Source organism: Eptatretus burgeri, chromosome 13 (assembly GCF_056783735.1).
Source record: "Eptatretus burgeri isolate ZD-2024b chromosome 13, Ebu_testis_v1, whole genome shotgun sequence".
Classification (NCBI taxonomy): Eukaryota; Metazoa; Chordata; class Myxini; order Myxiniformes; family Myxinidae; genus Eptatretus; species Eptatretus burgeri.
Genome location: NC_140973.1, coordinates 56,674,833 through 56,701,445, shown reverse-complemented (window position 1 = coordinate 56,701,445; position 26,613 = coordinate 56,674,833). Strand labels below are relative to the sequence as shown.

Genomic DNA, 26,613 nt, shown 5'->3' with positions numbered 1-26,613 from the left:
TTTCCTAATGATAGAGCTCAATGTGCTCTTGGGAACTTTCAACACTCTATAAATTGTTTTATACCCTTCCCAGATCTATGCCTCCTCACAATTATATCTCAGAGTTCTACGGACAGTTCCTTGGACTTCCTGGTCGAGTTTCTGCTCTGACATGCACTATCAACGATGGGACCTGATACAGAAAGATGTGTTTCTTTCTAAACCATGTCCATCAATTGCATTGGCCAAAGGTGTACTCTAATTAAGTTGTGAAGGCATCTCAAGGATGATCAAAGGACATTGGATGCACCTGAACTCAATTTAGAGTGTCATAGCAAGGGAGCTGAATACTACTTGATGTGACATTTCAGCTTTTCATTTTTAATTAATTTGTAAAAATTTCTAAAAACATGTTTTCAACTTTGTCATTGTGGGGTATTTTGTGTAGATTGGTGACAAAAAAAATTTGAGTGTAACCCATTTTAAATTCAGGCTGTAACAACAAAATGTGATAAAAGTGAGGGGTGTGAATACTTTCTGAAGGCACTGTAGCTACACAGGAACAAATTCATCTCGAACAGCTGAAACGGGAGGTAGCTGCTGCCGTAACTCAGGCCTGTTTGGAAGCGATGTCTGGCACTCTGAATTGAGGTGAATTTGACAATACTTTGACAGCTGGATAAATTTCCTACACCTGCAGATAACGTGGGAATGCTGTTATCCAGGAATACCACATCTCCACCGCCATCCATTTTATTTGACGATGATAGTGAAGATATTCCACAGGATACCTGGTACCCAGCTATGTCGCTCGCAACAGTGTCATTTCAGTCAGACCCCCTTTCTTTCACCAGTCATCAATGCTGCAGCACCAACAACCATGGATAATCCATCAACATAAATTGTGTCCAACAGACAAGCTATGTCTGTTCAATGTAACAGGATGCCAGCTCCTGGTCAATCGTACGCAACTCATGGACAACCATTGTATCATCATCCTTCTCCAATGCTGCAGTTGCATATGAACAGTTGCATATGAACCCCCACTCTGTTACCATGCCCCATTACGAGCTCATGGTTCAGAAACCTGGCTCAAGCTATGGTCACTCAGCATCCCACAATGTATGCTGATCCTATGTCGGTATCCATTGGGATTAGAGCCAACAACCAACGAGGTTATTTCTCACCAAATCCAGTGTACACCCATTCTGTACCAACATCTGCTGTGAGGAAATATACCACACATCCAGCAACAACATTAAAATGTGTCTCGCCGTTCACCAATGAGTCGAGACATCAAGCCATCAATCATGCCAGCAGTGATGCCCACCATACAGGACTATGTGGACTATCTGCCTCGTCAAGATTTTGTTTCAAATATGATTTCTATGTTTGATGATCAGCCTGAGAAATTTAGGACATGGTGTGCAGCCTTCCAGAACATGATCAAAGGAGTACCCCTCTCATCTGATTAGCAGCTTAACCTCATGGTTCAACATATGGCTGATGGTTCAGAATCCAAAGCACTTGCAGAGTGCCACAACAGAGTCTACATGACTAACGCTGACATCGGATTGGAGCAGGTCTGGGATTGCTTTCATAAAAGATTCAGCAGCAATGAAGCAGTTACACAATCATTGCTAAACAAGCTGGAACTGCCCCATGCCAAACAGAGTGCCCCCATGTCAAATAAATAAATAACATCCCCCAGCTCCAGCGCTCAACATGACCAGGGTGCCTTCGGCACCCGATGATGCCGCTGTGCAGCACATGGAGACGGAATTGGGAGGGAGCGGTGTACAATAATTGCTTGATTAATTGCATCATTAAAACAATGACGAGCAAGAAAAAGAGCAATCAGAGATTGCAGACCCTTGCCAGGACGTGTTTTATGTGATGTTTGTGTTGTTTTGTGTGGTGTTTATGTAGTTTTGTGTGGTGTATTTTGTGTGGTGCTTGTGTAATTTTGTGTGGTGTTTGTGCACTGGTGTGTTACGTAATTAATAACAGACATAACTAGAACTGCCACGTTATAACTGCTGGCAGTCATGACCGGGTACCAAGACGTTCCACTTTGATGTAACCCCGATTTGATTGGACACCTGACCCTGACCCATGACGTTTTATATTACAGTATTATTCAATTGAATTCAGAATGGGATTAAAATAAATTCAATTAAAATCAAATCAAATGGAAAATAATGTACAGTCCTGCATTGGAACAATCAGAAGGAACCCAAACAAGCAAAAAGCAAAGATGACATCATCAGGAGGAACCTGGATAGGATTTGCATTTCAGCTGCTACTCCTCTACCATGAAACCCATCCAAACACAGCCAAGCAAGCCTTATTAAAAAATATATATATATATATATTAATCAAAAAAACAAAAAGAACCCAGATCAAAAAAAAATAAAATTCTGCCTGCCAGACCATGCATCCGATAGGTTTGACATTAAAAGCATCTTTTCCCCATCAATACTAGATCATAATTGTGAAGTTTCACGTCAATTGATGAAGCGGTTCGAGAGAAAACATAATTTTAATATTTTCTTCAATCCAATATGTCTGCCAAACCATGTGACCTATGATGTCATGTATGTGAACGTTTTGTTCCTCATGGATAGGCGGTCATATGTGTAAAGGTTCACCTCGATCTGTTCAGCCACTTCAGAGAAGGTTTTTGAAGGTTTTGTTTTATTTTTAAAACAATATGGCTGCCGAATCACATGACCAATGACGTCATCAAATATTTTTTCTGTGGTCCATTTTATTACTAGATGACCCTCAAAAATTTTCATACTGATCAGATGTAGCATTCTACATATGCAATTATGTCATAAAAAACCACACCGATTCCCCATGAGGAGTACTTGCTGTGTGCCAAGTTTCAATTTTTCCCTTGGTGCAGTTTCAGAGATACAGAGGTCCAAAGTTTTTCGGTTTTCCCACCATGTGACCTACTGTATGATGTCATAATTATCATTAAACCATTCTACAGAGACATGACATAAATAGACACCATGATTTTTAAAGAATATATTTATTGAACATTTGAAGTAAATTTGATTCATTTTAATCCATACACTAGTATTTTGTTGACTTGCCATTTGCAGATTTCAATGCTTTTACTCTTTCAGGCATCGAACTAACGAGTTCTGAAGTTTTCTCTTGTGGGATTTCTGCCTAGTTTTCACACAAAAGGTTTAGCAATTCTGCCCGTGATGTTGGTTTCCTGGACTTTTTCCGCACAGCTAAATCCAATATGGCCCAGAAGTGTTCAATGGGATTCATGTCAGGAGACTGACTTGGCCATGGAAGTCGCCTGATCCCATTTCTGTCCTGCCATTCTTTGGTAATGAGGAATGCCACAATAGTGTGGCATGGAGCTCCATCTTCCATGAAAAGTGTTGTTTTTGACAGGGAGACCAGTGGAGAAAACAGGGAGACGTCCATCCTCAAGGACAGACATGTATATCGTAGTGTTGATGTTGTCGACACACTCCACAAACTCTGACCGACCAGCGCTCCAGATTTCTCCCCACACCATCACTGAAACACCACCATGTTTGGCAGTTGGCTGCAATTGGTTCAAAGAAAACTCTTGACTGGGAAGTCTCCAGACCCATACGCGTCAACTGTCAGAAAAATGAGCAAATTGGGACTCACCTGAATAAATGAGTTTGCCAAAATTGTGGTGGCCATCTCGTCAGCCCACTTCTTTCTCCTTTGAATGTTGGCTGGTCCAAGAAGAGGTTTTTCTCTGAGCTGCTCTCCCATAGTAGCCCAGTTGATGAAGGTACCGTACAGCAGTTCTTGAGCTAACCTGGACCTCCTCTGCAACATCTGCTGCCTTGCAACTGGGAGTTTTCTCAATGGGCCACTTGACAGCTCAAAGACATCTTTCTGAAGACCCAGGTCGACCAGAACGGGAAGCTGTGGATTCCTTGCCTTTGCTGGTGAATTGTACAATCACCTGTTTGACCATAGAAAGCGGAATGCCAAGGTTCTGAGCTATCTGACGCTGGCTGACTCCACTTTCGGAATGGCCAACAATTCCTCCTCTTTGAAAATCAGAAAGTTTGTGTGTTCCCTGGGTTTGAGGCATAGTTAATTGTTATACAAGACCCAGGAACTCGTTTCTGCAAAGAAATAGTCAAATATTAGTCCAAATCACTGAGTAAAACTGCGTTATACAGATGAAATGAAGAAATTTAAGGTGTCTATTTACTTATGTCATGTGTCTGTACACAAGTAGTCACTCCGATAGTGAAAATTCCGTCACAATCCTTCAAGTGGTTGCAGAGAAAAATACTAAAGTTCTGTGTGAACAATCAAACAAACAACCAAAGACAGACAGACAGACAGGCAAATGGACCCAAATGCAATACCATCTCCTTCAGCGAGGTCCATAATCGCAAAATAATTAATTTCTTCATCAATTGGATAACAGCATACCGAAACCACTGTTTCATCCAGATCTGTAACTTTTAAAAAATAAATTCATTAATCGAGAAATTAAATAATTAATTGATTAATCAATAAATCAAAAATACCCTTTATAGCCAAATCAATTGGTCACTGTCATGTTCAGATATCAGCTTTCTTGCTCAAAAGGTGCCTGAGATATCACCCGGCCAAACAAGAAAGAAAACAAACAAACGGAGTGAAAAATAAGTACGCCCTTTCGGTGAGCATCATCGCCGTGCACCGAAAGCCTTCGGTGCCCAGCGATGACGTTGTGCAGCACCTGGAGATGGAATAGGTAGGGGCGGTGTACAATAATAAAAATTAAAATCCAAAGTGTTTATCATTTCAATGCAAAATCAGAAATGCAGCCATACTTGCACATTTTCTCAAAACTTACCCCACCAACTTCAGCTACCTTGCTCTCAACCAGGATTGTCTCAACTAACTTCAACAAACACAAAGTTACAACAATTATCTAATCGTGAAAACACGTCAACTAAATGATGCCTTTTGACGCAATCACCTTAATTATAAACCCTCTCAAAGACAAACACACTCTGAAAGACAGACAATTGCATGAAGGACCAGGAAATTTATAGAGAGCTTGATTTGTGTCAAAAGACCAAGAGTCTCATCCATAAGTCACCAACCTGGCGAGGGTATGCAGGTACAGGCACGGCAACTTTTGTGGGAGGTTGGCACTGCAAGGAGATTGGCTTACTGGCCGATGAGGATAGTAGGTTGGACCAGCAGATTCTGCAGAGCTTGCAAGTGACAGCAAAAACATGGCATTGGCCTTCATCACTTGCTGAGCCTCCATTGGCGGGAGAGCACGAGGTGTCCGTACTTGAGTAATCCTCTTCTTAATTTTCTTTACCTGCACACGAGTATACATAGAAGCGATGCTAGGAACAGAAGGCTTGGTACAGGAATTAAGTTACAGACACTGCATTAGTGTAATGCCATCAAAAATACTGTCAGTGGGACCTTCCTTCAGAGTACATTAGCTTGTCGACCACAACAGTATCCACCTTATCCTTGGATGATGCTTGTTTCTCACGAAGGTACTTCTCACGACATGCATCACAGATCAAGTACCAGGTGCTGCCACCCATACCGCCATCACCGCAGTTTCCAGCCCAACCTCCACAGAAGTTCCCACTGCTGTTGTAGCCTTGGCCCCCAGCATATCGTCCACAACCTACGGTAAGCCACGTTTGAGTTGAGGTCAATTATAAAGCATCATTTGGTTTTTTCCCAAATTCACAGAGTCGATTTCTCAGCAATGAACAACTATGTTGTTCATACAGGGTGACCCCAACAAAGTGAGCCCCAGGAAAAGTTTAATAAATTTAATATTGTCCAATAAAACAACAAAATGTACAGATCATCTTAGTCACTCATCGTCAAGGTATCACTGAAAAGTTCAGTTCTCGACATAAAAATTTGACAATTTTACAATTAAATTACTGACGACGTCGATGTTTACAAATGCTACAAATGGCACCATTTCGCTCAATGCAGTGGGCCACACATCGAGAAAATTTATTGATGACTTGTATGCACTGTTTTCAGAATTCTCCTCAAGCTTTCTTTGCTGATGTTGAGTTCATGAGAGCAGAGCCAAAGAGATTTATTGGAACTGCGGGCGACTGAGTCAGCAACGGCAGCAATATTACCGGGTGACCTTCCTGATTTTGGTCAGCCAGCGGCCTTGTTTGGTGAATTCATATTCAAGACTGTGCCATTCTGTGTTAATTATTTTCACAAACACTTGAATTTGAGACTTGTGTACTTTCCTTGTTGAAAAATGTGCGCAGAACAGGAGCCTTGTCTGTAAGTATGAATTTGACCGCAAATAGTTTTCAACAGAAAATGACTTTTCTTCAGGTGTCCACGACATGGCATGTGAATATCACAGAGTCAAGAAACTTGGCAGATGCACTCTCCTTTAACTCAGTTCAGACGTCCTGAAAAACGAAAGAGATTGAATGAAAACTGTGAAGGCCATTAAACTTTTCCCGGGTCCCCACCTTTTTGGAGGGTCACTGTAAAATCAAGGGATCGATTCAAGTGGTTTGTATTCTCAGTCAATGGAAAACTCAAATGCTGCTCTCAGAGGAAATAAGTTCAGCAAATTACAAAAGCATTGTGAGGCTGGTTATTTGTTAAGATTTTAGTGGGAAAAGGAAAAAAAAGTACATTTCCCACAATTATGAACAAGAATAAGAGCAAAGTATACAAAAATTAAAATATATAATCAAAACGCACTAGGAGTCCCAACAAAAATATTGACGTATCCTCATGATAATCTCAGGTACAACAAGAGCAAGAATTGCTTTGCAATACATGTCTCCTACCGGTCCCATTGAATGTTCGTTTGTTTGGGCGGTATATAATGGCGCGTTCGGTGCCGAAAATAATAAAAAGTAACCCCATGTACATATCTTAAGCAAAAATGCGTACAGCTTATGTGCACATACTGTATAATACATTGTGATAATAATGTGGTGAAGTACCTGGGATCATTCCAATTGCACTAGGCCATGGACTACTACCCAGGCCTCAGGCCTGCTGATCTGTGCTGCATCATGCAATGGCGGCGCATGATTTTATTGGGGAGGAGTAAGGCCAGCTGTCCAGCCAATGGGTGTGAAGCAGTGCGGTGGAGTCAGGGAAGCTAAACACTGGAGATATGTGATATTTTCCCCATGTATAACATGACCCCTGTATAATAAGTTATATTTTTGAAATCTAAAAAGGGCATAAGTCTGTGAATAATTGATGAAACGCCCTGAAACTCGAATCAGACATTGCAGACCCTCGTCAGCATTTGTTTGGTGCGGTGTGTTGTGTGGTGTATTTTATGTGGCATTTCTGTACTGGTGTGTTATGCAATAAATAAGACATAATTATAACTGCCACTTTATAACTGCTGGCAGTGATGACCAGTTTAGCCAATCAGAGAAGATTTTTGAAGGTTAAAAAGAAAAAAAAAAAAAAAACAATATGGCTGCCGAATCATGTGACCGATGACATTATCAAAAACAGTTTTTGTGGACCACTTTATCCCTAGATGACCCTCAAAAATGTTCATACTAATCAGATGTAGCATTCTACATGTGCAAGTATGACGTCATAACGAAGGCACCTATGACATCATTAAAAAAAAATCACACATTCCCCATGAAGAGTGCTTGCTATGTGCCAAGTTAAAAAAATTTCCTTGGTGTTATTTCAGAGATGGAGGTTCAAAGTTTTTCCGTTATTCCAACATGACTGCCACACCACATGATCTATGACATCATAATTATCATTAAAACATTCTGCCTGAGTAGTTGCACCAATGGTGAAAATTGTCTCAATCCGACAAGCAGTTGTGAAGAAAAACACGAAAGTTCTGTGCAGACAAACAAACAAACAAACAAACGGACCCAAATGCAATACCCTCTCCTTCAGCAAGGGTAATTACACCATACTTCCACAGTCATGAGATAAGATTCACGAAATATTTCAGTGGCATCAAATGATGAAATGTTTTCAATCCTAAAAACAGGTTGTTTTACTCTGTGCTGGTTGATTACAGATGTCAAATAAAGTCGTACCTGGATGTGCCTGTCGCATGTGATAGGTAACAGGGTAAGGAAAGAGTCCTCCACAGAGCTCACAAACGGTCTCCTTTTCCTGCCCTCCACCGGCAACGACAACGCCACCCAAGCCGAACTGGACCAGGTCTCCAAACACATTTCCAGCACGGGGACGAAAAGGTCCTCCTCCTGCGCCACCTCCAATCCCTCCCACATCACCTTTCTTTTTCTTGTCTTTCTTGACTCTGTCACGTTCTCGTGCCGATTCCCTTCGTTGTAGACCCTGAGCCGATGATCCAGGGCTCGGTAAAATGAGGTTTTGCACCGATGCATGCAGTGTTGCTGCTGACACCTCCTCCCAAAATGCGACAAGGTGCTGAAGAGTGAGCGGCAGGACTGAGCGAGGTCGTGCACCAACCAGTTTACCACTCCCCTCCACTCCATCTTCGGCTGGAGTAGATTCACGCAGCATTGATAATACCTGGTTCTTATTCACAGAACCTGGTAGTGGCAGGTGTTTTGCTTCAGGGAAAGTCGAGATGGCAAGCGAGTGCCGGTTTTTCAACTTTGTCTCACGTTCGGTCCCTGATTCTGGTGCGAAACCTGTTGCCCCTTCTGCCTGTGAATCATTGCCATGAGAGTCAGACCCAGTATGTATGTCAGCGGAAACAGTGACTCCCTCCTTGGCCAAACCGGGATTGAACTTCAAGTAAGAGGCACATGCCATGGCATCGTGCACAATGCCCTCATGCCACAAGAATGCTGCAAAAACTGTGCGAGCACAATCCGCAACTGACGGCGACAATGCTTCTTTAATAGGCCTTACAACCACTCGCTCGATGACCTTCCCTCCTGCCCCAGCACCACTGCTTTTATCTTTCTTACCACGACCGAAACGGCAGGGACTGCGACGTCCCGTTTTAGGCGATGACCGAGGGTCAATTTCAGCACGTGGAGTAGCCTTGCCAATGCTGAAGTGCACACGTGGAGCAGCATCCGAGTCGTCATCACTGCGGCCATGCAATGGAGAGCTCTCACCTGTGATAATTGTGGAACCAATGGTTTCAATGTTACCCTCAGCCTTTCGCCAGGCTTCCATTCCAGGGCTCCCAGTGAGTGCACTTGAAGTACAAACATCAACAATTTCACTGTGAAGATTTTCCTGCACAACATGAGCGGAGGGTTTGCACCCTACTTCAACAGCATCTTCTGGATGCACACTTTCCACACGGCCATTCACTACAGTTCGCCAAGTCTTACCTTCCGAACCATCAACCAAAAGAGTACTCGAGTCCGATTTTGAACGTGCCCTCTGAGATTCATGCTTTGTCCTGAAAGAAGATGAAGCAACATTATGAGAGGGTGACACTGCAGATGGCGATGAACAGGATGTGGTTGCAGGAAGCCTCTGTGGAGACTGCTCTCTATGGTTTTGCAGCAAAGAGTTTCGGGTGCGAGGTGAACGGGCTCCTTTCCCAAGTCCGGCAGCTGAGGACCGAGATCGTTCTAAAGAGGAGCAGTTGGAACCTGGGCTAGAAGGCCGACTATGTTCTCCAACTAGTGTCTTAGGGACAGCAGGGCTGGCAGAACGTGGGCTGCCCAAGCGCCCTTGGTCTGAAGTCAGACGGTGTGTACCTGGGCTACTCGACCTGCTGTGAGATCCTGACAAAACTTTGGTCTTTGGTGAGAGGGAGCGGCCGGACAATGAAGGCGAATCGGGCTTGAAGATTATGGGTGAGGCAGAACGTCGTGGAGAGTCTGTTTTTGGAGTAACATGAGAGTTATGGTTTGGAGAGAGTGAACGTCCATGATGAGATTCTGTGCGCAGCTTTCCAGCATCAGACTTCAGGAGCAGTGCTTCAGAGGCAGAGCGAAGGCTGGGCTCTCCAGGCTTCCCTTGGCTCCGGCCACTGCGGACACCATTTGCCTTAGATATTCTTGCTTCCTTCTCTTCAGCTTTGATGTGCTTGAACAAGTCGGTGTTCACCTGAGAACTGTCGATTCCAAACTTCGGCTCCAGCACGTGCATGACCTCTCCATCTATCAAGGCAGGAAGTTAATCAGTCAAACGAGTACATTGTACAAGGAAACACCCAAAGGAATTATCTATTTTACTAGTTTATAACCCATCAAGCTTGGGTCGTATGCACATCCATAACAAATTTCTACAACAACAACAAAAAATCCTTGCGACTTGCAAAAATTACTATTACGGTTTTTGAAGACGCTGGGGAGACACATACCAATGCATAAGGGAACTCTAACGAAGTTATATATGGAATAATTTTATTGAGCTAAATCATCTTTTCCCCTCATATCAGTGGAAAGGGAAATGCATTGTGTTTGTGAAGAAGATTCGAACCCCTTTGTGATACTTCACCATCTTTTTTTATTTTTATGTTACTGTCTGTCTGTCATCTTTATCCCTACTTCTCTCTCAATCTCTCTTTCTCCACACCTCTGCGGCGCATCCATGTATGATTTGCAATTCTCAACATCACAACTGACAGTACAAAACCAATAATACAAATCAAATCCACTAATGTCACCATAAAGCGGCACGGACCATGATTACAAATCCAACCAAGTACGTAATAGCATGAGCACGCAGCGCCAGCAGATGGGCGGGCCTTCAGCGAGACGTCGACGACCGATGCCCGCCTTAGCCGTCAGCATCACGGGAAGAGCTGACATCAGCCAATGGGTGTCGCATGGGAACAGGAATGGACCAGTGAGGAGGCAACACGCACGAAGCTCAACCTGGGCTTGAGACTGCTCGGTCCCAGAAAAACGCCCCTCCTAGGGGCTTTTTAAGTCCGCGAATCAAAGAAGAGCTGAGGGCTTGCGTGAGTCTGGGGACATTGAAGAGTTTAGGCTGAACCTGCAAGTACGAACCTAGGATAACGAGCCTGTGAGGCCAAACGGGCTGGTGATGCGGAACAGTGGAGAGCTGAGAAGCCACGGAGTTCCTTGGACGTGCCAGTGAGAGATAGATGGTGTAAACACTGATTTACACCATCTATCTAACTTTTCCGACTTCTAATTTTTTTGCTTTGAATGCACAAGAGTATTCAGCAAAAAGCCCTCGCCTGGTTTAGGGCTGGGTTATTGACTCGCATCTCAGGCTTTCCTGGAAAGCACGACAGGAATTACCTGCACCTCTCCCAATATTGCGCACCACATCCTCCACTCTTCTCTTCATTCTCCTCGCTCTCCCTTCTTACCTTGGGACCAACTTAAGTCTGTCAGCCTGTATCGGGTGAGTGAGAGGCTGACCCTATGCCTCGACCTAATTTCTTTCTCTGTACATCACTCTTTCTTGGCTCATTTCCTCAGAATGACCGAGGCACCTGTGTTTGTCGAAATTGTGATAAGATGACTGACTAAGAGGGCTTACAGTGGTCTGCAAAAGTATTCACCCTCGACCAATAATGCCACATTTAGATGAATTACGAATTATGTAGAAACATTTTTTTCCAAATTAACTGTTTTATTGTTTTATGCATTAATGAAGATATCAAATTAGAAACTGTTGTAGTTGAAGGAGGATACATGTTTGGAATGCCTGCAAAAAAACATGTACAAGTCAACATTCACTGATTTCAAAAGTTTCGGTCAGCAATTGGTGGACGTACATGTTGCAGCAATGACTGCTATATGTCTTTTTGGGAAGGTCTCTACCATCTTTGCAAAGTGAAATAGTAAAATATTTGCCCATACTTCATGTGAAAATTGCTCTAGTTCTGCCAAGTTTGATGAGGATTGTCGATGAACTGAAATCTTCAATCTCGCCATAAATGTTTCATTGGGTTCAAATCAGGATTTTGACTGGGCCATTCAAGAACATAAATTTTCTTCTTATTCAGCCACTCCAGTGTGGCTTTAGCTTTGTGCTTCAGATCATTGTCCTGCTAAAATGCGAATCTCCTACACAGTTTCAGATTCAAGCTGACTCAAGCAGGGTTTTCATCAAAGATTCTCCTATACTTTGCTCCATCCATTGTGCTTTCTCTCCTGACAAGGCTTGCCAGTCCCTGCTGATGAAAATCAGCCCCATAACATGATGCTGCCACCATGATGTTTGACAGTAGCTATGATGTTTTTTATGATGTGCAGTTTTAGGCTTGGGCCAGACATAATGCTTTGAATTTAAACCAAAAAGTTAAATTTTTTGTCTCGTCTCACCACAAAAACCTTTCTCTACATGCCTGCAGTATCATTGAGATGCTTTTTCGCAAACTCCATATGAGCTTTTAGATGCATATTTTTTCAGTAATGGCTTCTTTATTGCGACCTGTCCATAGAGGCCAGCTTTGTGAAGGGAACGGGATATTGTTGATTGATGAACATGGACTCCCATCTCAGACAAAAGACCCTTGCAGATTTTTCAATGTCATTCTTACATTTACAGTGACATCCCAAACCAGTTTCCTGCTTACCTGGCTGCTGAATTTGGATGGGCGACCTGATCTGGGTAGAGTCTGGGTGGTATGATACGTCTTCCACTTCTTAATGATGGACTTCACCACACTGAAAGGAATAATGAGTGACTTTGAAATCTTTTTATAACCCTCTCCTGAATGGTGCTTCTCCACCACTTTATGTCTGACTTCTTTGGAAAGCTCCTTGGACTTCATGTTTGCCTCGTTAGTTGACCAAGTGAGTTGCACCTTAAAACTTCTTAGATAAGTGGTTAAAGCTTAAGTTTTAAGTTAAACCACTGATTATATCAGGTGAAACGTATTACACTTATTTTGTAACCTTTCAAACAAATAATTTGCTCCTGAAGTGACGTAGGGTAAATTAGGCAAATGGTTTGAATACTTATGCAACTGAGAATCATCTGATTACCTCCGCCACCAAAGGTGGAAAGAGGTTATGTTTTCACCCCTATCTGTCTGTCTGTTTGTGTGCAGGATATCTCAAAAAATTGTGGACGGATTCAGATGAAATTCAGTGAACAGGTTGGGTGTGTGACAAAGACGAACTGATTCGATTTTGGGGAAGATCCGGATACTATAATTTTTTAAGTGATTCTTCACCATTGATAGGGCTAAACATCTAGCACGATATCTCAAAAGGTTATGGACGGATTTCAGGTGAAACTTGGTGGACAGGTTGGGTGTGTGACAAGGACGAATTGATTTGATTTTGGTGACGATCCGAATCCCGATCCAGATACAAGAATTATTAAATTTTTAAAGCGATTCTTCACCATTGAGAGATAGGGCCAAAAATGACATATAGCATGACATTTCAAAAAATATATTGGGCGAGATATGTTCTCGTGGATCAGGCATTAAGTGGCGGAGGTATGCACTCTACCGAGTGCCCTTCTAGTTTTCTCTGTTAATCTAACTTATTGACATTTTATCTGCATTTTTTTTTGGCTTTATCACTTTGGAGTAGCATGCGAAGACTAAATATATTAAGTTTGATTTGAAAGCATCATGAAATAAGCTGAGGTGGCATCAAAATGTGAAAACTTTGGAGGGTGTGTGTGAATATTTTCACAGGCCAATGCATGTGCTTAAGGGTAACAAATTTCTTCTGTATCCATTTGACTTGTAAATACATGCCTTTGCTAATCCTTGATAAAATGCTTTCCAAACTGCCCGATTGTCTCTTTCCATTGGTTCGACCATCGTGTGTAATAGTGACAAGGGAGTTCTGACCCACCATTCCGTTATGGTTCGACAATAGCCACAGTTCCACTTATGGTATCGTTTGACGTTCTGAATGATAACAGTGGAGCACTGAGAAACACAGCCCATATCTGGGGTGAGTAATTTGCCAGTAAGGTAAAGCACGATTTGGACGCTGGACCCTACATAAATTAAGCAACTCAGAAGGCATCTGTGGTTGATCAGCAACCCATCGTGCCATGGAGTTATCTGCGGTTCATCGGCTTCAGGGTCATCGGCCGGGAAGTGGGTCCGAGAATTCTCCCTCGCGACCGCGCACCCCCTGAGTCTGTAACAATACTTACGCTGCAGTACTGAACCTGGAGGTGACTGAGACTGTCCAAACACAAATGGCTCATGCGCCGTGGAGAAAGAGGAAGCAGATGGCATGAAAGAGACAGTGTCCGAGGGTCGGTCATGTGATGACCAAGTCGGAGTGAAAGATGAGGTTTTCATTTCACAAAGTGTGTTATGGAGAGGGTCATCGGCTGTTTGGAAACTTGGAGTGGCTGGTGGAAGAAGGAAACAAGCAATAAGTGCACATACACTCTGCATAATAAATGGCTGTTGATTTTTTTATTAAACTACATCGTGCTAGAATTCCAGCACGATGTCTAGCAACAGTTATAAAGTGGCAGCTCCAATTGTGTCTCTTATTAATTACATAACACACCAGTACACAAACACCACACAAAATACACCACACAAAAGCAGTCCAGGGGCGGGTCTGCAATCTCTAATTGCTCTTGGTGAAATGAAAACCTCGTCTTTCACTCCGACTTGGTCATCACATGACTGACCCTCGGACATTGTCTCTTTCATGCCATCTGCTTCCTCTTTCTCCACGGCCCATGAGCCATTTGTGTTTGAACAGTCTCAGTCACCTCCAGGTTCAGGACTGCAGCGTAAGTATTGTTCCAGACTCAGGGGGTGCGCGGTCGCGAGGGAGAATTCTCGGACCCACTTCCCAGCCGATGACCCTGAAGCCGATGAGCCGCAGATGTCCTTTTCTCCTGACAAAGTGGATACCTTGCTGTCAAACCTCGACTCAGATTCTGCAACCGGTCCAGGTGGCATCAGCCCACGTGTCCTCAAAGCCTGCTCTTGCTCACCCTCTCTCTGTTCTATTCCACTCATTTGCTCAAGGTCATCTGCCATCTGCTTGGAAATCAGCAAACGTCACTGCCCTGCACAAAAAGGTGCAAAAACAGATCCCTGCAACTATAGACCAATCAGCCTTCTCCCAATCAACAGCAAGGTTATGGAATCCATCATCGCATCAGACATCAAATCCTTCCTCTTCTCCAATGGCTTGATTTCTGATCATCAATTTGGTTTCAGACCAGGTCACTCTACCCTGGATATGCTGCTTCAGCTCTCCCAACAATTGATGGAGGTCCTCAATGCCAGACAGGAAATCCGAGCCGTATCCCTGGATATATCACGTGCTTTTGACACAGTCTGGCACCCTGCCCTGCTCACCAAACTCTCTTGCTATGGTATCCAAGGCCATCTCCACTCATGGCTCGCAGACTTCCTCTCCTGTCGCAGTCATCGTGTGGCCCGAAATGGAGTTCTTTCATCACCCCTTCCTGTCCAGGCTGGAGTTCCTCAAGGTAGCGTTCTGGACCCTGTTCTTTTTCTAGTTTTCATCAATGATCTCTCCGACTCTCTGGAAAATCCTCTATATCTCTTTGCTGATGACTCCACCCTCTGCCATACCATCGGTCATCCCTCAGACCAGCAAGTAGCAGCTTCTTCGCTCACTGCAGATCTGGATTAAATCACAAACTGGTCCAACACGTGGAACATGTCTTTCAATCCGGACAAATCTCACACTCTCACTATGTCTCTTCGAAAGGACCGTTTAGAACCCCCCCCATCCACTTTCTCAAAAATCCTCTCGAAGAAGTCCTTTCTTTCAAGCTTCTGGGTCTCACTATCTGCCATGACCTTTCCTGGGAAAGCCACATTTCAAACTTCGCCTCCAAAGCCAGTCGCCGACTGGGAATCCTCCGTCGTGCAAAGTCCTTCCTCGGCCCACCTGAGCTCCTGACCACTTACAAAGCTTTTGTCCGCAGCCTGATGGAGTACTGCTCTCCCCTCTGAGCTGGTGCTCCTGCCTCCCACCTTTCTCGGCTTCACGCTGTCAAAACCAAGGCATTTCGGATCAATGTCATCTCCCGCAATGAGGCTGTCTTTGAGCCTCTCACTCAATCACCGCAGGTTGGTCGGTGGTCTTAATGTCTTCTACCGTCTCCTCTCCAGCCTCCCCCCCCCTGCTCTGTCTGCGATTTGTTCCCACCACATTTCCGCAGGGCGCTCAAGGTCCGCCAACAACCCCCTTCTGGTAAAACTACCAAAATCACGGATCACTGCTCACCTTCACTCTTTCATTCCTCTTTTTTCCCGCCTTTGGAATAAACTCCCTCACTCTATTTATTCCCATTCTTCCCTCCAGGGCTTCAAAACAGCTGTTCACCACCACCTCTTATCATCCCCCATCCAAATCCTCGATCTTTTCTACCCCCGATAATCCACCCAAGCCCACCTCCTTCAAATTCCCTGCTTTCCTTCTGGAAAGTCCCTGTAATCTCCATCTTCTATTCCCCATATACCCCTTTCCATCCCTCTCCCTTCCACAGATCTCCTAATGTCTCTGTTCCCCACTGTTTTGTCCTTCCCACTCCCTCCCCTCGTCTCATGCCCCCCTTGATGTGCGTTGTGTGTTAGCTCTCATACGAGCCTCGACAAGGTATACAAATTTTTATTTTTTTTTAAATACAAAAACGAAAGTAGGAGGGGGTGCAGATCAAAGAAAAATGAAACACGGAGCAGCCTTGAGCACAGCTTAAACAAAACTATTTTTAAACAAGAAAAAGAGCAATCAGAGATTGCAGACCTGCCCCAGGACTGCTTTTGTGTGGTGTATTTTGTATGGTGTTTGTGTACTGGTGTGTTATGTAATTAATGAGACATAATTAGAGCTGCCACTTTATAACTGTTGGCAGTGATGACCGGGTACCAAGACGTCCCACATTGATGCAACCCAGCTTTCATTGGACATCTGACCCTGACTATGACGTTTTTAAAAAATTATTAATATTTATTATTCAATTGAATTTGGAGTGGGATTAAAATTCAAAAATCAAATGCAAGACCTAATAGGACAAGTCCTGCATTGGAGTAATCAAAAGGAACCCAAACAAGGAAAAAGCAAAGTTTAAGTCATCAGGAGGAGCCTGGATAGGATCCACATTTCACCTGCTACTCCTCTACCCTCAAACCCATCAATGTACAGCCAAGTGATGGTTAATAAAAATAAAAAAATCACAAAAATCACTAAAATAAAAAGAACTCTGATCAAAAAATTAAATAATCTTGGCTGCCAGACCATGTGTCCGATGAAGTCAAAATTTAAAACATGTATTCACCATCACTACGAGACCATAAATATGAAGTTTCACGTTGATTGATTAAGCGGTTTCAGAGAAAACATTATTTAATATTTTTCTTCAATCCAATATGGCTGCCAAACCATGTGACATCAATTATTCCTGAACAAACTCCATTGGCCTCAGGTTCATGTGAGATGTGGAATTGTCCATGTCAGGATAGAATACACAGGTTTTAAAGTTTTAAGCACTTTGCATGAAAGCCAATGAAAATGGGATCTTGACTGTCAGGAGAAAATAAATAAATAAATAAATAAATAACTAGCCATCGTTAATCTCACTTTGTGTCTCAATTTCCTCATTTACTGAAGATCCGTTACATTGTGATACAAACAGACACATCATTAAAGGTTTCGTGTTGAACATAATATTCCTTTCCGGTAATAATGGGAGAAAGGAATTGGTTTCATCCTCCAATGCTGTAACAAAATGACATCTTTTTATTATAGCCTCATTGCTACCATCTGTGGGAACTTAGAAAAAACATTTAAGATTTTCCAAGTGATTATGTTGGAGATGACATGGTTATAAAGTTGAATTGCAAAGTTTTGATTTTTTTTTTAAATAGGCAGCTTAATTTTTGGGTAACCCTTGCAGCTGCAAAACACATTGAGATTCAAGGTAAAATAAAAACAAAACTAGAACAACACTCGGTAGAGCGGATACTCCGTCAGGTTGAACATTTTAGGTTTTGTATCCCACTGGTAGGCCGGATCTGAATCCGTACCTGAACCAAAATCTAATCGGCTTGTTCTTGTCCACCTACACAACTCATCCACCAAGTTTTGTCCAAACCCGTCAATAACTTTTTGAGATATCGTGCTATACTGTATATAGTTTTTGGCCCCATCTCTCAATGGTGAAGAATCACTTGAAAATTATAGTATCCGAATCCAGATCTGGATCTTCACCAACATCTGATCAATTTGGTCTCGTTAGACACCCAACTTGTTCAGAAAGTTTCGTCCAAATCCGTGCATAACTTTCTGAGATATCCTGCTCACAGACAAACAGACAACAAACAAACAGACAACAAACAAACAGGCACACAGACAACAAACAGGCACACAGACGAACAGGGGTGAAAACATAACCTCCGTCCATCTTTGGTGGCGGAGGTAAAAACCGCAATAAAGAACATCGTTAGAGTGATCAGTGTAACATACCGACTGCAAAGTCAAAGCCTTGTGTGTAGGCACTCGGCCCATTCTTAGCTGGGATGGGAACTGGGAACGAACATCCTGGCTGAACTTCGCTCATTTCCTGAGCTTCCTCTGAAATAGGTGGCAATGGGGAAAATGTATACATATTCACTAAGGTAACCAGGAAGCATGCATCAGAATTGCAAACAAGTAAGTATGAGTACATTTAGTTATTCAACATCAAATGGTTGGATAAGGACTGAATAACGATGAGTGAACATGACAAAAATACAACCCATCAGATGTATAGTAATTCAGAAAACAAAAAAGTCCTTCAAAAAGGTAGCACCGAAAATGTCACCTCCAACACTACTGATGGCAACATCCATGGCAAGTTTCTCTTCACAATGCAAAGAAGTCTCACCGTCATCATTCCGGAGATACTGGAACCCGTTGCTATCACAGGCCAAGGACCAGGCCTCACCCTCATCCTCATCACAAAACTCGGTGATACTGGCACGATCAAGTTGGATCCAAACTCCATCACCGTTTGTCACCTAAATAAGAGAGTGAGCAGTCCCAACTATGCCCGTCATATATACAGCATTTTTGAGGGCTTATACGGTCTTGAGGCATGTAAGAAAACAGAAGTATACAAAAAATGTTCTTTAAGTGCAGTCTTTCTTCAACATGATCAAATAAGAGTTTCCTCATCCATGTACTGTAAATCAATAAAATCGATGAAACAATTCAACTTAAGATGTAAACATGAGCAGTTATTCAATAGCAACGGCTCAAGCAAATGTCAGGATTTCATTATTTTAGTAGTACTCGCCAGTTGCCCGTGCCCACATGGGATTCTAAATGGGGTAGGGATGGGAGGTGGAAAAAATGCAAATGATATCTGTCTTCGAGCCAGCAAGCTGGGAGCAACAATTCACATTTATTGCCACATCTTCTTCTTCTTCTTGCATATGGCAGCTTGGCTGCTGGGTAGTTATCATTTTGTTGGGGCGCGACTATGCCGCTGATGCTGTGCCCCTATACCAGTACACTGGTACTTATTTTGCCGACCTCGGAAAGATGACAGCCTGAGTCAACCCCACCTGGTGTGAATTCAGTGGAAATCGGGGCTTGAACTCAGGACCCTCGTGGCTTTTTCTATTGCTCTTATCAAATATTCAAATATTGCCTCGTGGCTCGCTCTTATCCATCTGTCGCAATCCAGTCAGGGAGGACCAGGTGAGGAGGCTGCCTCTCAGAGGGGTCTGCTGAAGGAAGTCTTTCCAGCGAAGACATGGTCTGCAGACCTTCCTGGTACCAGAGCACAGAGCATCCTAAGTTATGTTTAACAGGTCGCACTTTATCCATTCGCACGATGCGTCCCACTCAGCGTAGCTGACTAGGCGATCAAGGAACTCACATCCTCATAGAGAGAACAATTGCGGATGGCACTGTTTGCATGCAAGCAATTGCCTGGCCTTTAAACCAGTATGCAAAAATCAGCTATTGTCTTAATGACAGCCTAAAGGTTCAACTACAATATGTTATTATGTTCAATGAAATTATCTTTGGAAATAGTATAAAATAGGTGGTGAATGCACCAGCATAAACTGGAAGTGTGCCCCGCATATGACCACAAGCTTCATGGAGTCCCCAGATGCAAGGGAGACACCATGTCTGCAAACATACCCATTTATCCTCATGCGGCAAAGGCAATATGAACCAAACTACTGTACTCCACAACTAACTAGTTTAATGGCCCAAATTATTCACACCATCTTGTGGGGTCAGCCGGTGAACTGTATTGGCTCAAATATTATGAATGAACTAATCAGGCCTTATGTTTGATGGGAGGTGATTTGGGCATGATATTATAATTTGTTCAGGGAGTTGGCAATAAAACTCGCTAACTCTTCACAAGAGACTGTGAGATCTCCAACATGCACCAACTAATGCGAGCAGGACTACAAAAGACTTAACGTGCATCTGAGGGACACCGCACTTTATGATGCAACGCCCTGTCTGCAAAGTACTAATCTATCCGTTTATCACTGGGTTGGGAATTGAACCATAAAACTCAAAAGTGAGCCAGAAATGTGCCTCTGGCTTGATTTCTCTCCCAAGTGCGAGAGGCATGACCTCAAAGGCTTCTGTGTTTTTGTTTTTGGCAAAAACATCCTTAATGTCAATTTCAAAGGAGGCATCACGTGGCAGTGTGTTGTGTTGTGTGTTATGGTATGGTGGATTTGTTTTCAACGAACAAACCATAAAAATGGCTTTAAACCTGTGTAAAAGTGAGCCACATTTCCTGCCTCCATCCCCACAGGAAACAATATTGCTGCTGCGTTCCCAGGGCGGAGATGCTTCCATAGAGGTATCACGTGACCCCATGTCAAACGGTTTCTGAGTTTATGTCACACACATAAAAAAGTTCCTTTCTAAGGAAGAGAAATATCTCCTGTCCTCTCCAGGCATTAAATCAACGTTATTGAAGAGCTCATCTGTTAGTATACTGATACCTACCTGTATGTTCCATCGATTGGGAATTAATGGTGACTTCTTCCTACTGTTCTTTTCTTGCTCTTATAGTTCTTCCTCTTCCTCTTGAGGTTCCTCTTCTTTACTTTGTTACTGGATGTAGAGATTTTAAGCAATACTTATTTTCCCCTCATCACCATACCAGGAAGATGCTTGGATATGGGTTGTACTTCAGGGATGGTCAAACCAGTGTTTCTCAAGTGCAGACTGAAACTGATTCAGAATGACCGACTCAAATACATAACTGAGAATTCCAGAAATTGATACTCGTCCGAAAATGAAACTTTTTCAGTTTCAGTGAATAACCTCTTATCTTGCTTCACTAATCTCATGTAAAAAAAAACAAACAATCTATGTTGTCCAGCCTTCGGAAGATATTGAAAATTTGTATCACCTCCACTCTATCAACAGAGTGTGTATCCGAAGCATTTTCAACCTCTCTGGATATTCTAGGCCATGGAGTTCTGAGACCAGTCTGGTTGTTCTCTGTTGTACTTTCTCAAGATGATCTTCAACCTTTTAAAAAAAAAATAGAATGGGGTTCAGATTGTAATACAGTATTTCAATGTTGAAAGTACTATTGATTTGTAAAGCAGGACAAGTCCCTTTCTGTATATTCATTAGAATGCTCTTCCAATGATGACTAACCTGGAGTTGGCTCTCCGGAGTTAGTGTCAGCTTTATGACAACTGAAAAATAAGCTTTGGTCAAAGAGGACTCCCAAGTCCTCCTCCTCCTCCCTGGCCACTAATGTGTTCATTATTGCACTCATCCCCCATGGTGTAAAATTGCATATGAACTCCTAGTTTTGTCTGCCATAGTGGACTACTTTCCTTTATTATCATTAAAGGGAAGTAACAATAATAATAATCTATATCTAAAATGGAGGGAAAGTATGTATGTATGTATGTATGTATGTATGTTTGTATGTATGTATGTATGGTCTACTCCAAGAGGATTCAACCGAGGACACTGAACCTTTAAGCGATTGATGAGGGCACCATGAAGTTGTGCTTGAGCAAGTTTCATTTGATTCCATCAAGGTATGGAAGAAAAAAAAATTTCAGCTGGTCTGTTCCCAATACAACACCCAAATAAAGAGACGCGTCAGAAGAACGTATTGCATGCTTTGAACAAAAATCGCCCATAGGGCGGGTACTCTGCCGGTAATAATGTGTTACATATGTGGAACACGCTTGGACCAAGAAGGTCAGAAGAACATCTTGCACGCTTCAAACAAGACCGCCCATCGGTTGGGTACTCTGCTATGGTATTAATAATCATAAAGATAATAACATGACACCCCTGGTGGCTCCCATTGGAAGCAGGTGCTTATAATAATAATAATAATAATAATAATAATAATAATAATAATAATAATAATATTTATAACAAGTGGTGCCAGGCACAACAAATCCTGCCCATTTAAGGCATAAAGTTATTTTGGGGATCAAATTTAAATTTGATACATCCTTAACCTGAATGTTGATTATAAGGAATAGAATAAGGAATATTTTAGTCTTAGTTTGAAGTCAATTAAACCATTTTTGACGAAGTTATGACCGTAAAATGATTTTGACCTTTCAAGGCCACGTAAGGTCAAAGGTCATGTTGTCAAATGAAGGCCAATAAAGGAATTGATATATGTCTTCCATAGTAAACACGCATATTCCTAACTTTTTTTGATTTATAATGGAAAATTTGTAATTTTGACCAATGACCATGACCTCTAAAACTTCGGACCCTACCGATGTTCACAAATATGCATTTTTCACAATAGGAATGGGTAGGATTATAAGTGACAAATAGAATAAAAAGCAATATCACCCCCAGAGTGACCAGTATCTTGCCAAAATGTGAACATGAGTGACTTATTTATACGATTAAAGTTACTCAAAAATATAAGGGTTTCGTCGACCTTGATGCTTGACCTTTTTGTGACCTTGACCTTTATATTTTCATACGGTTAATGGTATCTCTCCAGGACCGTTGTACATGAAATATCAATAGATTTTGAGAAGAACTGAGGAAATAAAATTTTCATGAAAATCCGTTTTTTCGTCATGACGTTATCAAATGACGTCATAGCGTCAAACTTTTGACAGATCTGGAAAGCACTTATGAAGCGCTTTCATATGAGGTATTACTCGATATGGTATCTAAGATTTCAAAATTTGACCTTGGGGTAAAAAACTTTCAACCTCCAGCACTAACCATGAAGGTCAAGGCCGATCGCCACCAAAAATTAATCAGCTGAGCGCCAGACCATGAGCTATATTCCCATGAAGTTTGAAGACGATCTGATCAAAATTACTCAAAAAATAAGGGTTTCGTCGACTCCCCTGATTTGCGACAAAGTGACCTTGACCTTTGACCTTGAAAATTTTATGCGCTGAAAGGGACCTCCATAGAACTCTGATATGTGAAGTTACAAAAATTTCCAATGATAACTGTGCTCTGCAGAGTGATCGATACATGATTACAGACAAAAAAAACAAAAAAAAACATACAAGCTGACTAACATATCTTGCAAAAACTTCGTTTTGGCAAGATAATAAGGTTCACTATATGCTTAGTTTGAAGTAAATCTGATCATTTTTGACGAAGTTATGAGCGAAAAACGATTTTGATCTTTTCAGGACCTTGACCTTGACCTTTGATCCAATTGGACCCAAAAGTTAATGGGGTCGTCCAAGGTTCATTGCCCACCTGTGGATTAAATTTGATCGTGTTTGCGAAAGCCGTTTTGCCGTAAAGTTGCTAACAGACAGACAAACAAACCGGACGATTACAATATCCCGCTCCCTCCCTCCGGGGGGGGGGGGGGATAATAATAATAATAATACAACAAGTTTCCCAACAACGAACTTCAATACAGAAGGAGGCCATTAGGCCCACCAAAGCCTGTGCTATGATTGCCAACCTATGGTTGTTTACCCATGCTCCATCCTTTTTAACTGCTGGGAATCAAGCAAGGAAGCAGTACGCACCATTTTTAAAGTATTTGGTGTGACTCGGCAAGGGTTTGAACCGCTGACATCGCACACTCAGATCAGACACTCTAACCCCTAGATTCTTAACATGAAGGGGTTATAAATAACATATCAATTTGTTGAGCCCATTTTTAGGAACCTCACAAAGGTACATACTACACACAGTATTTTGTTTGCGTATGCGCGTACTTATACACACACGAACAGTGTGTGGCCTGGATCATGTGCGATCGTGGTGCTTTCAGATGTGGTGAAGATTTTGAACCACATCCGAGGGAGCGCAACAAACTCAAGAATCTTCAAAGTGATGTGTGAAGAAATGGGAGCCGATTTCACTGTTCTGATATTCCACACAGAGGTGCGCTGGCTTTCGTGTAGTAAAGTTCTCAATCGTGTGATTGAACTTCGAGAGGAAATAGCACTCTGCTTGGAGAGAGGGTGTACCGAGAAGGAGAATTAGATTCATGAAAAGATGCAGGATGAACTGTTCGTGATGAAGGTTGCTTACTGAATTCCTTGAACCTGTCACTTCAAGGAAACCTTCCAATACTACACACGGCTCATGACAAAGTGGCAGCGTTCAGGAGGAAGATTCACCTTTACCAGAGAAGAGTCCAGGACGGTGACACGACTATCTTCCCTGAGATGACGACTCTTCTGGATGCTACGCCAGATGCTGAATGACACTTCCACGAGGAGACCTCAACCCACCTTCTGGCAATTAGTGAAGCCATCGAACGTTACTTCCCCGGACTGGACGACCGCTCTCGTGATGAGTGGATCATCCGACTCTTTTCCGTTGAAGATGGTGCCATCAGAGATACTTACGTGGCTGCGAAGTTTGAATTTTCCCGAATTCATGAAGATGCACAGCTCAAGAGTGACTTCCTGGAACAAGAGCTTACCACATTTTGGCTGAAAGTGAAAGACTGTCCCTGTTCTTTCGAAGAGGGCCCTGACCCTATTGGTCCAGTACCCCTCAACTTATCGCTGTGAGGCTGGATTCTCAACCATGGTAACTCTGAAAACGAAGGCACGCAATAGGCTTGTGATTGACACTGACAAGAGGTGCTGCCTGTCGAGCATTCGTCCTCATTTTGATCGCGTGATGGCTGCGAAGCAATTTCAGCCATCCCATTGAATGAGTATTGGCAGACATGTTTTCAATAAATCGGGCTGCTTTTTTTTTCAATTTTTGTTTCGGGGGTCATGGTACTGGCCAAGAATGTCTGATGGGGTCGTGGGGCCAAAAAGTGAAGAACCACTGCTCTAAGGGGAAGAGGCAGACAAAATAAATGCTTGGACACCACAGATGAGCATGTGCAGGAAGTGAATGGGGATATATGTATGAGCAAAAGTATGAAGTGCCGATGGCCGGACCTTTGGGTTTTTGTCCCCCCCCCCACCCTCCCCCCAAAAAGATGCAGTTGTGAAGTGATAGAGGTGCTGGCAACTTGTATCAGAATTGGTGGTGTAATGGTTAGACTCTGCCAGTCTATGAATGTCAGTTAAATCCCTCATGAGCTTCGACTATTACAAAATAAAATAAAAAAAGAAATACAAGCTGTATGCAAAAATATTTGCACCAACTTTGTTGTTTGAGGATTATTACTTGCTCAGAGCATAATGTTACCCACTCAGTCTCCCCTTCCCCTACAAACTTCCCATAAAGTACAAGGTACGTTTTTCATGATGCTGACATTGTGACTGGGCATCTAAGACAAAACTGCCACAAATACAGCAAACAATAAAAGTGCACAAAGGAGGCCGGACAACGTTGACAAATTGGCCACAAATACAATACAGCAAACAATAAAAGTACACAAAGTGTGGTAAAAAAGCTCAAACAAATCCTGTCTGATACATGGTGAGAAATTTAACAAATTAGATTTATATTTTACAATACTGTAAGAAATTCAATACTGTAACCCACCCCCCCCCCCAAATAATTAATGACAACTTTTCCACTAGTTTATTGTAATAATATTCTACATTGTGCCCATAGACTCTGCTGTCCTGTTATCTTCTGAACATCAAGTAATGAAACCGATGAACAAACAGTACGAACCTCTCCTAAGGCCTTGACTTTGTTTCCTAGGAGCAAGGTGCCCACTGGAATGCCTCGAAGATTTGGGCGGCTCCTCACGTTGTGACCGGATGTGCCTGTCCGCACGACGTGATACGTAGCAGCTCCACCATGCACATGCGATGCTCTCTCTTTGGCACCGACCTCAGCCAGCCTGCGCCCTACAGCTTCCTTCATGAGCCCATCGTAGATAGATTTTGGCTCCTGGAAAGTTGATGGATGTTTTCAGACACATTAGGATTTGACAAGGATTCTCCTTTCTACCTCCCCCTGTATTCCCCTTTCCTCCCGTTCCTGTATTTCCCTTTCCTCCCTTCCCTTTATTAACCTACAGGTAGTGGACAAAAAAATGGAAACGCCAGTGTAAAGTCACTTAATAGCCATTGGGCTACCACATGCGCCAGTATAGCCTGACATGTGCCATTGCATAGAATCCAACAATGTCTGGAATTCTGCAGGAGGGATGCGGCACCATTCTTCCACGAGAAAGTCAATCAACTCACACCTGTTTGATGGAGGTGGAAAACGCCGTCTCAGGCGTCATTCCAGAATATCCCATAAATGCTCAATTGGGTTAGGACCTTGTGACTGAGAAGGTCATGACTTGAGGATAACATCAGTGTCATGCTCATCAAAACATTGGGCGACCACATGTGATCTGTGGATGGAGGCATTA

General features: G+C 42.7%; 1 protein-coding gene across 11 annotated transcripts in view; it reads right to left on the bottom strand.

Annotated features, from left to right (window-relative positions):
• The window catches only part of MYCBP2 (MYC binding protein 2), a 342,387-nt gene that overhangs the window by 84,733 nt on the left and 231,041 nt on the right, over positions 1–26,613 (bottom strand). For 9 of the 11 annotated variants that reach the window (XM_085852542.1, XM_085852548.1, XM_085852544.1 and 6 more), the window contains 7 exons: positions 25,920–26,141; positions 18,742–18,874; positions 18,342–18,449; positions 14,026–14,229; positions 8,055–10,076; positions 5,481–5,650; positions 5,100–5,326 (listed from right to left, as the gene is read on the bottom strand). In XM_085852542.1, coding sequence (XP_085708668.1) covers positions 5,100–5,326; positions 5,481–5,650; positions 8,055–10,076; positions 14,026–14,229; positions 18,342–18,449; positions 18,742–18,874; positions 25,920–26,141 — 3,086 coding nt within the window. The remainder of the gene's footprint in view (positions 1–5,099; positions 5,327–5,480; positions 5,651–8,054; positions 10,077–14,025; positions 14,230–18,341; positions 18,450–18,741; positions 18,875–25,919; positions 26,142–26,613) is intronic. The other 2 variants (XM_085852550.1, XM_085852551.1) reach the window with 2 other exon arrangements.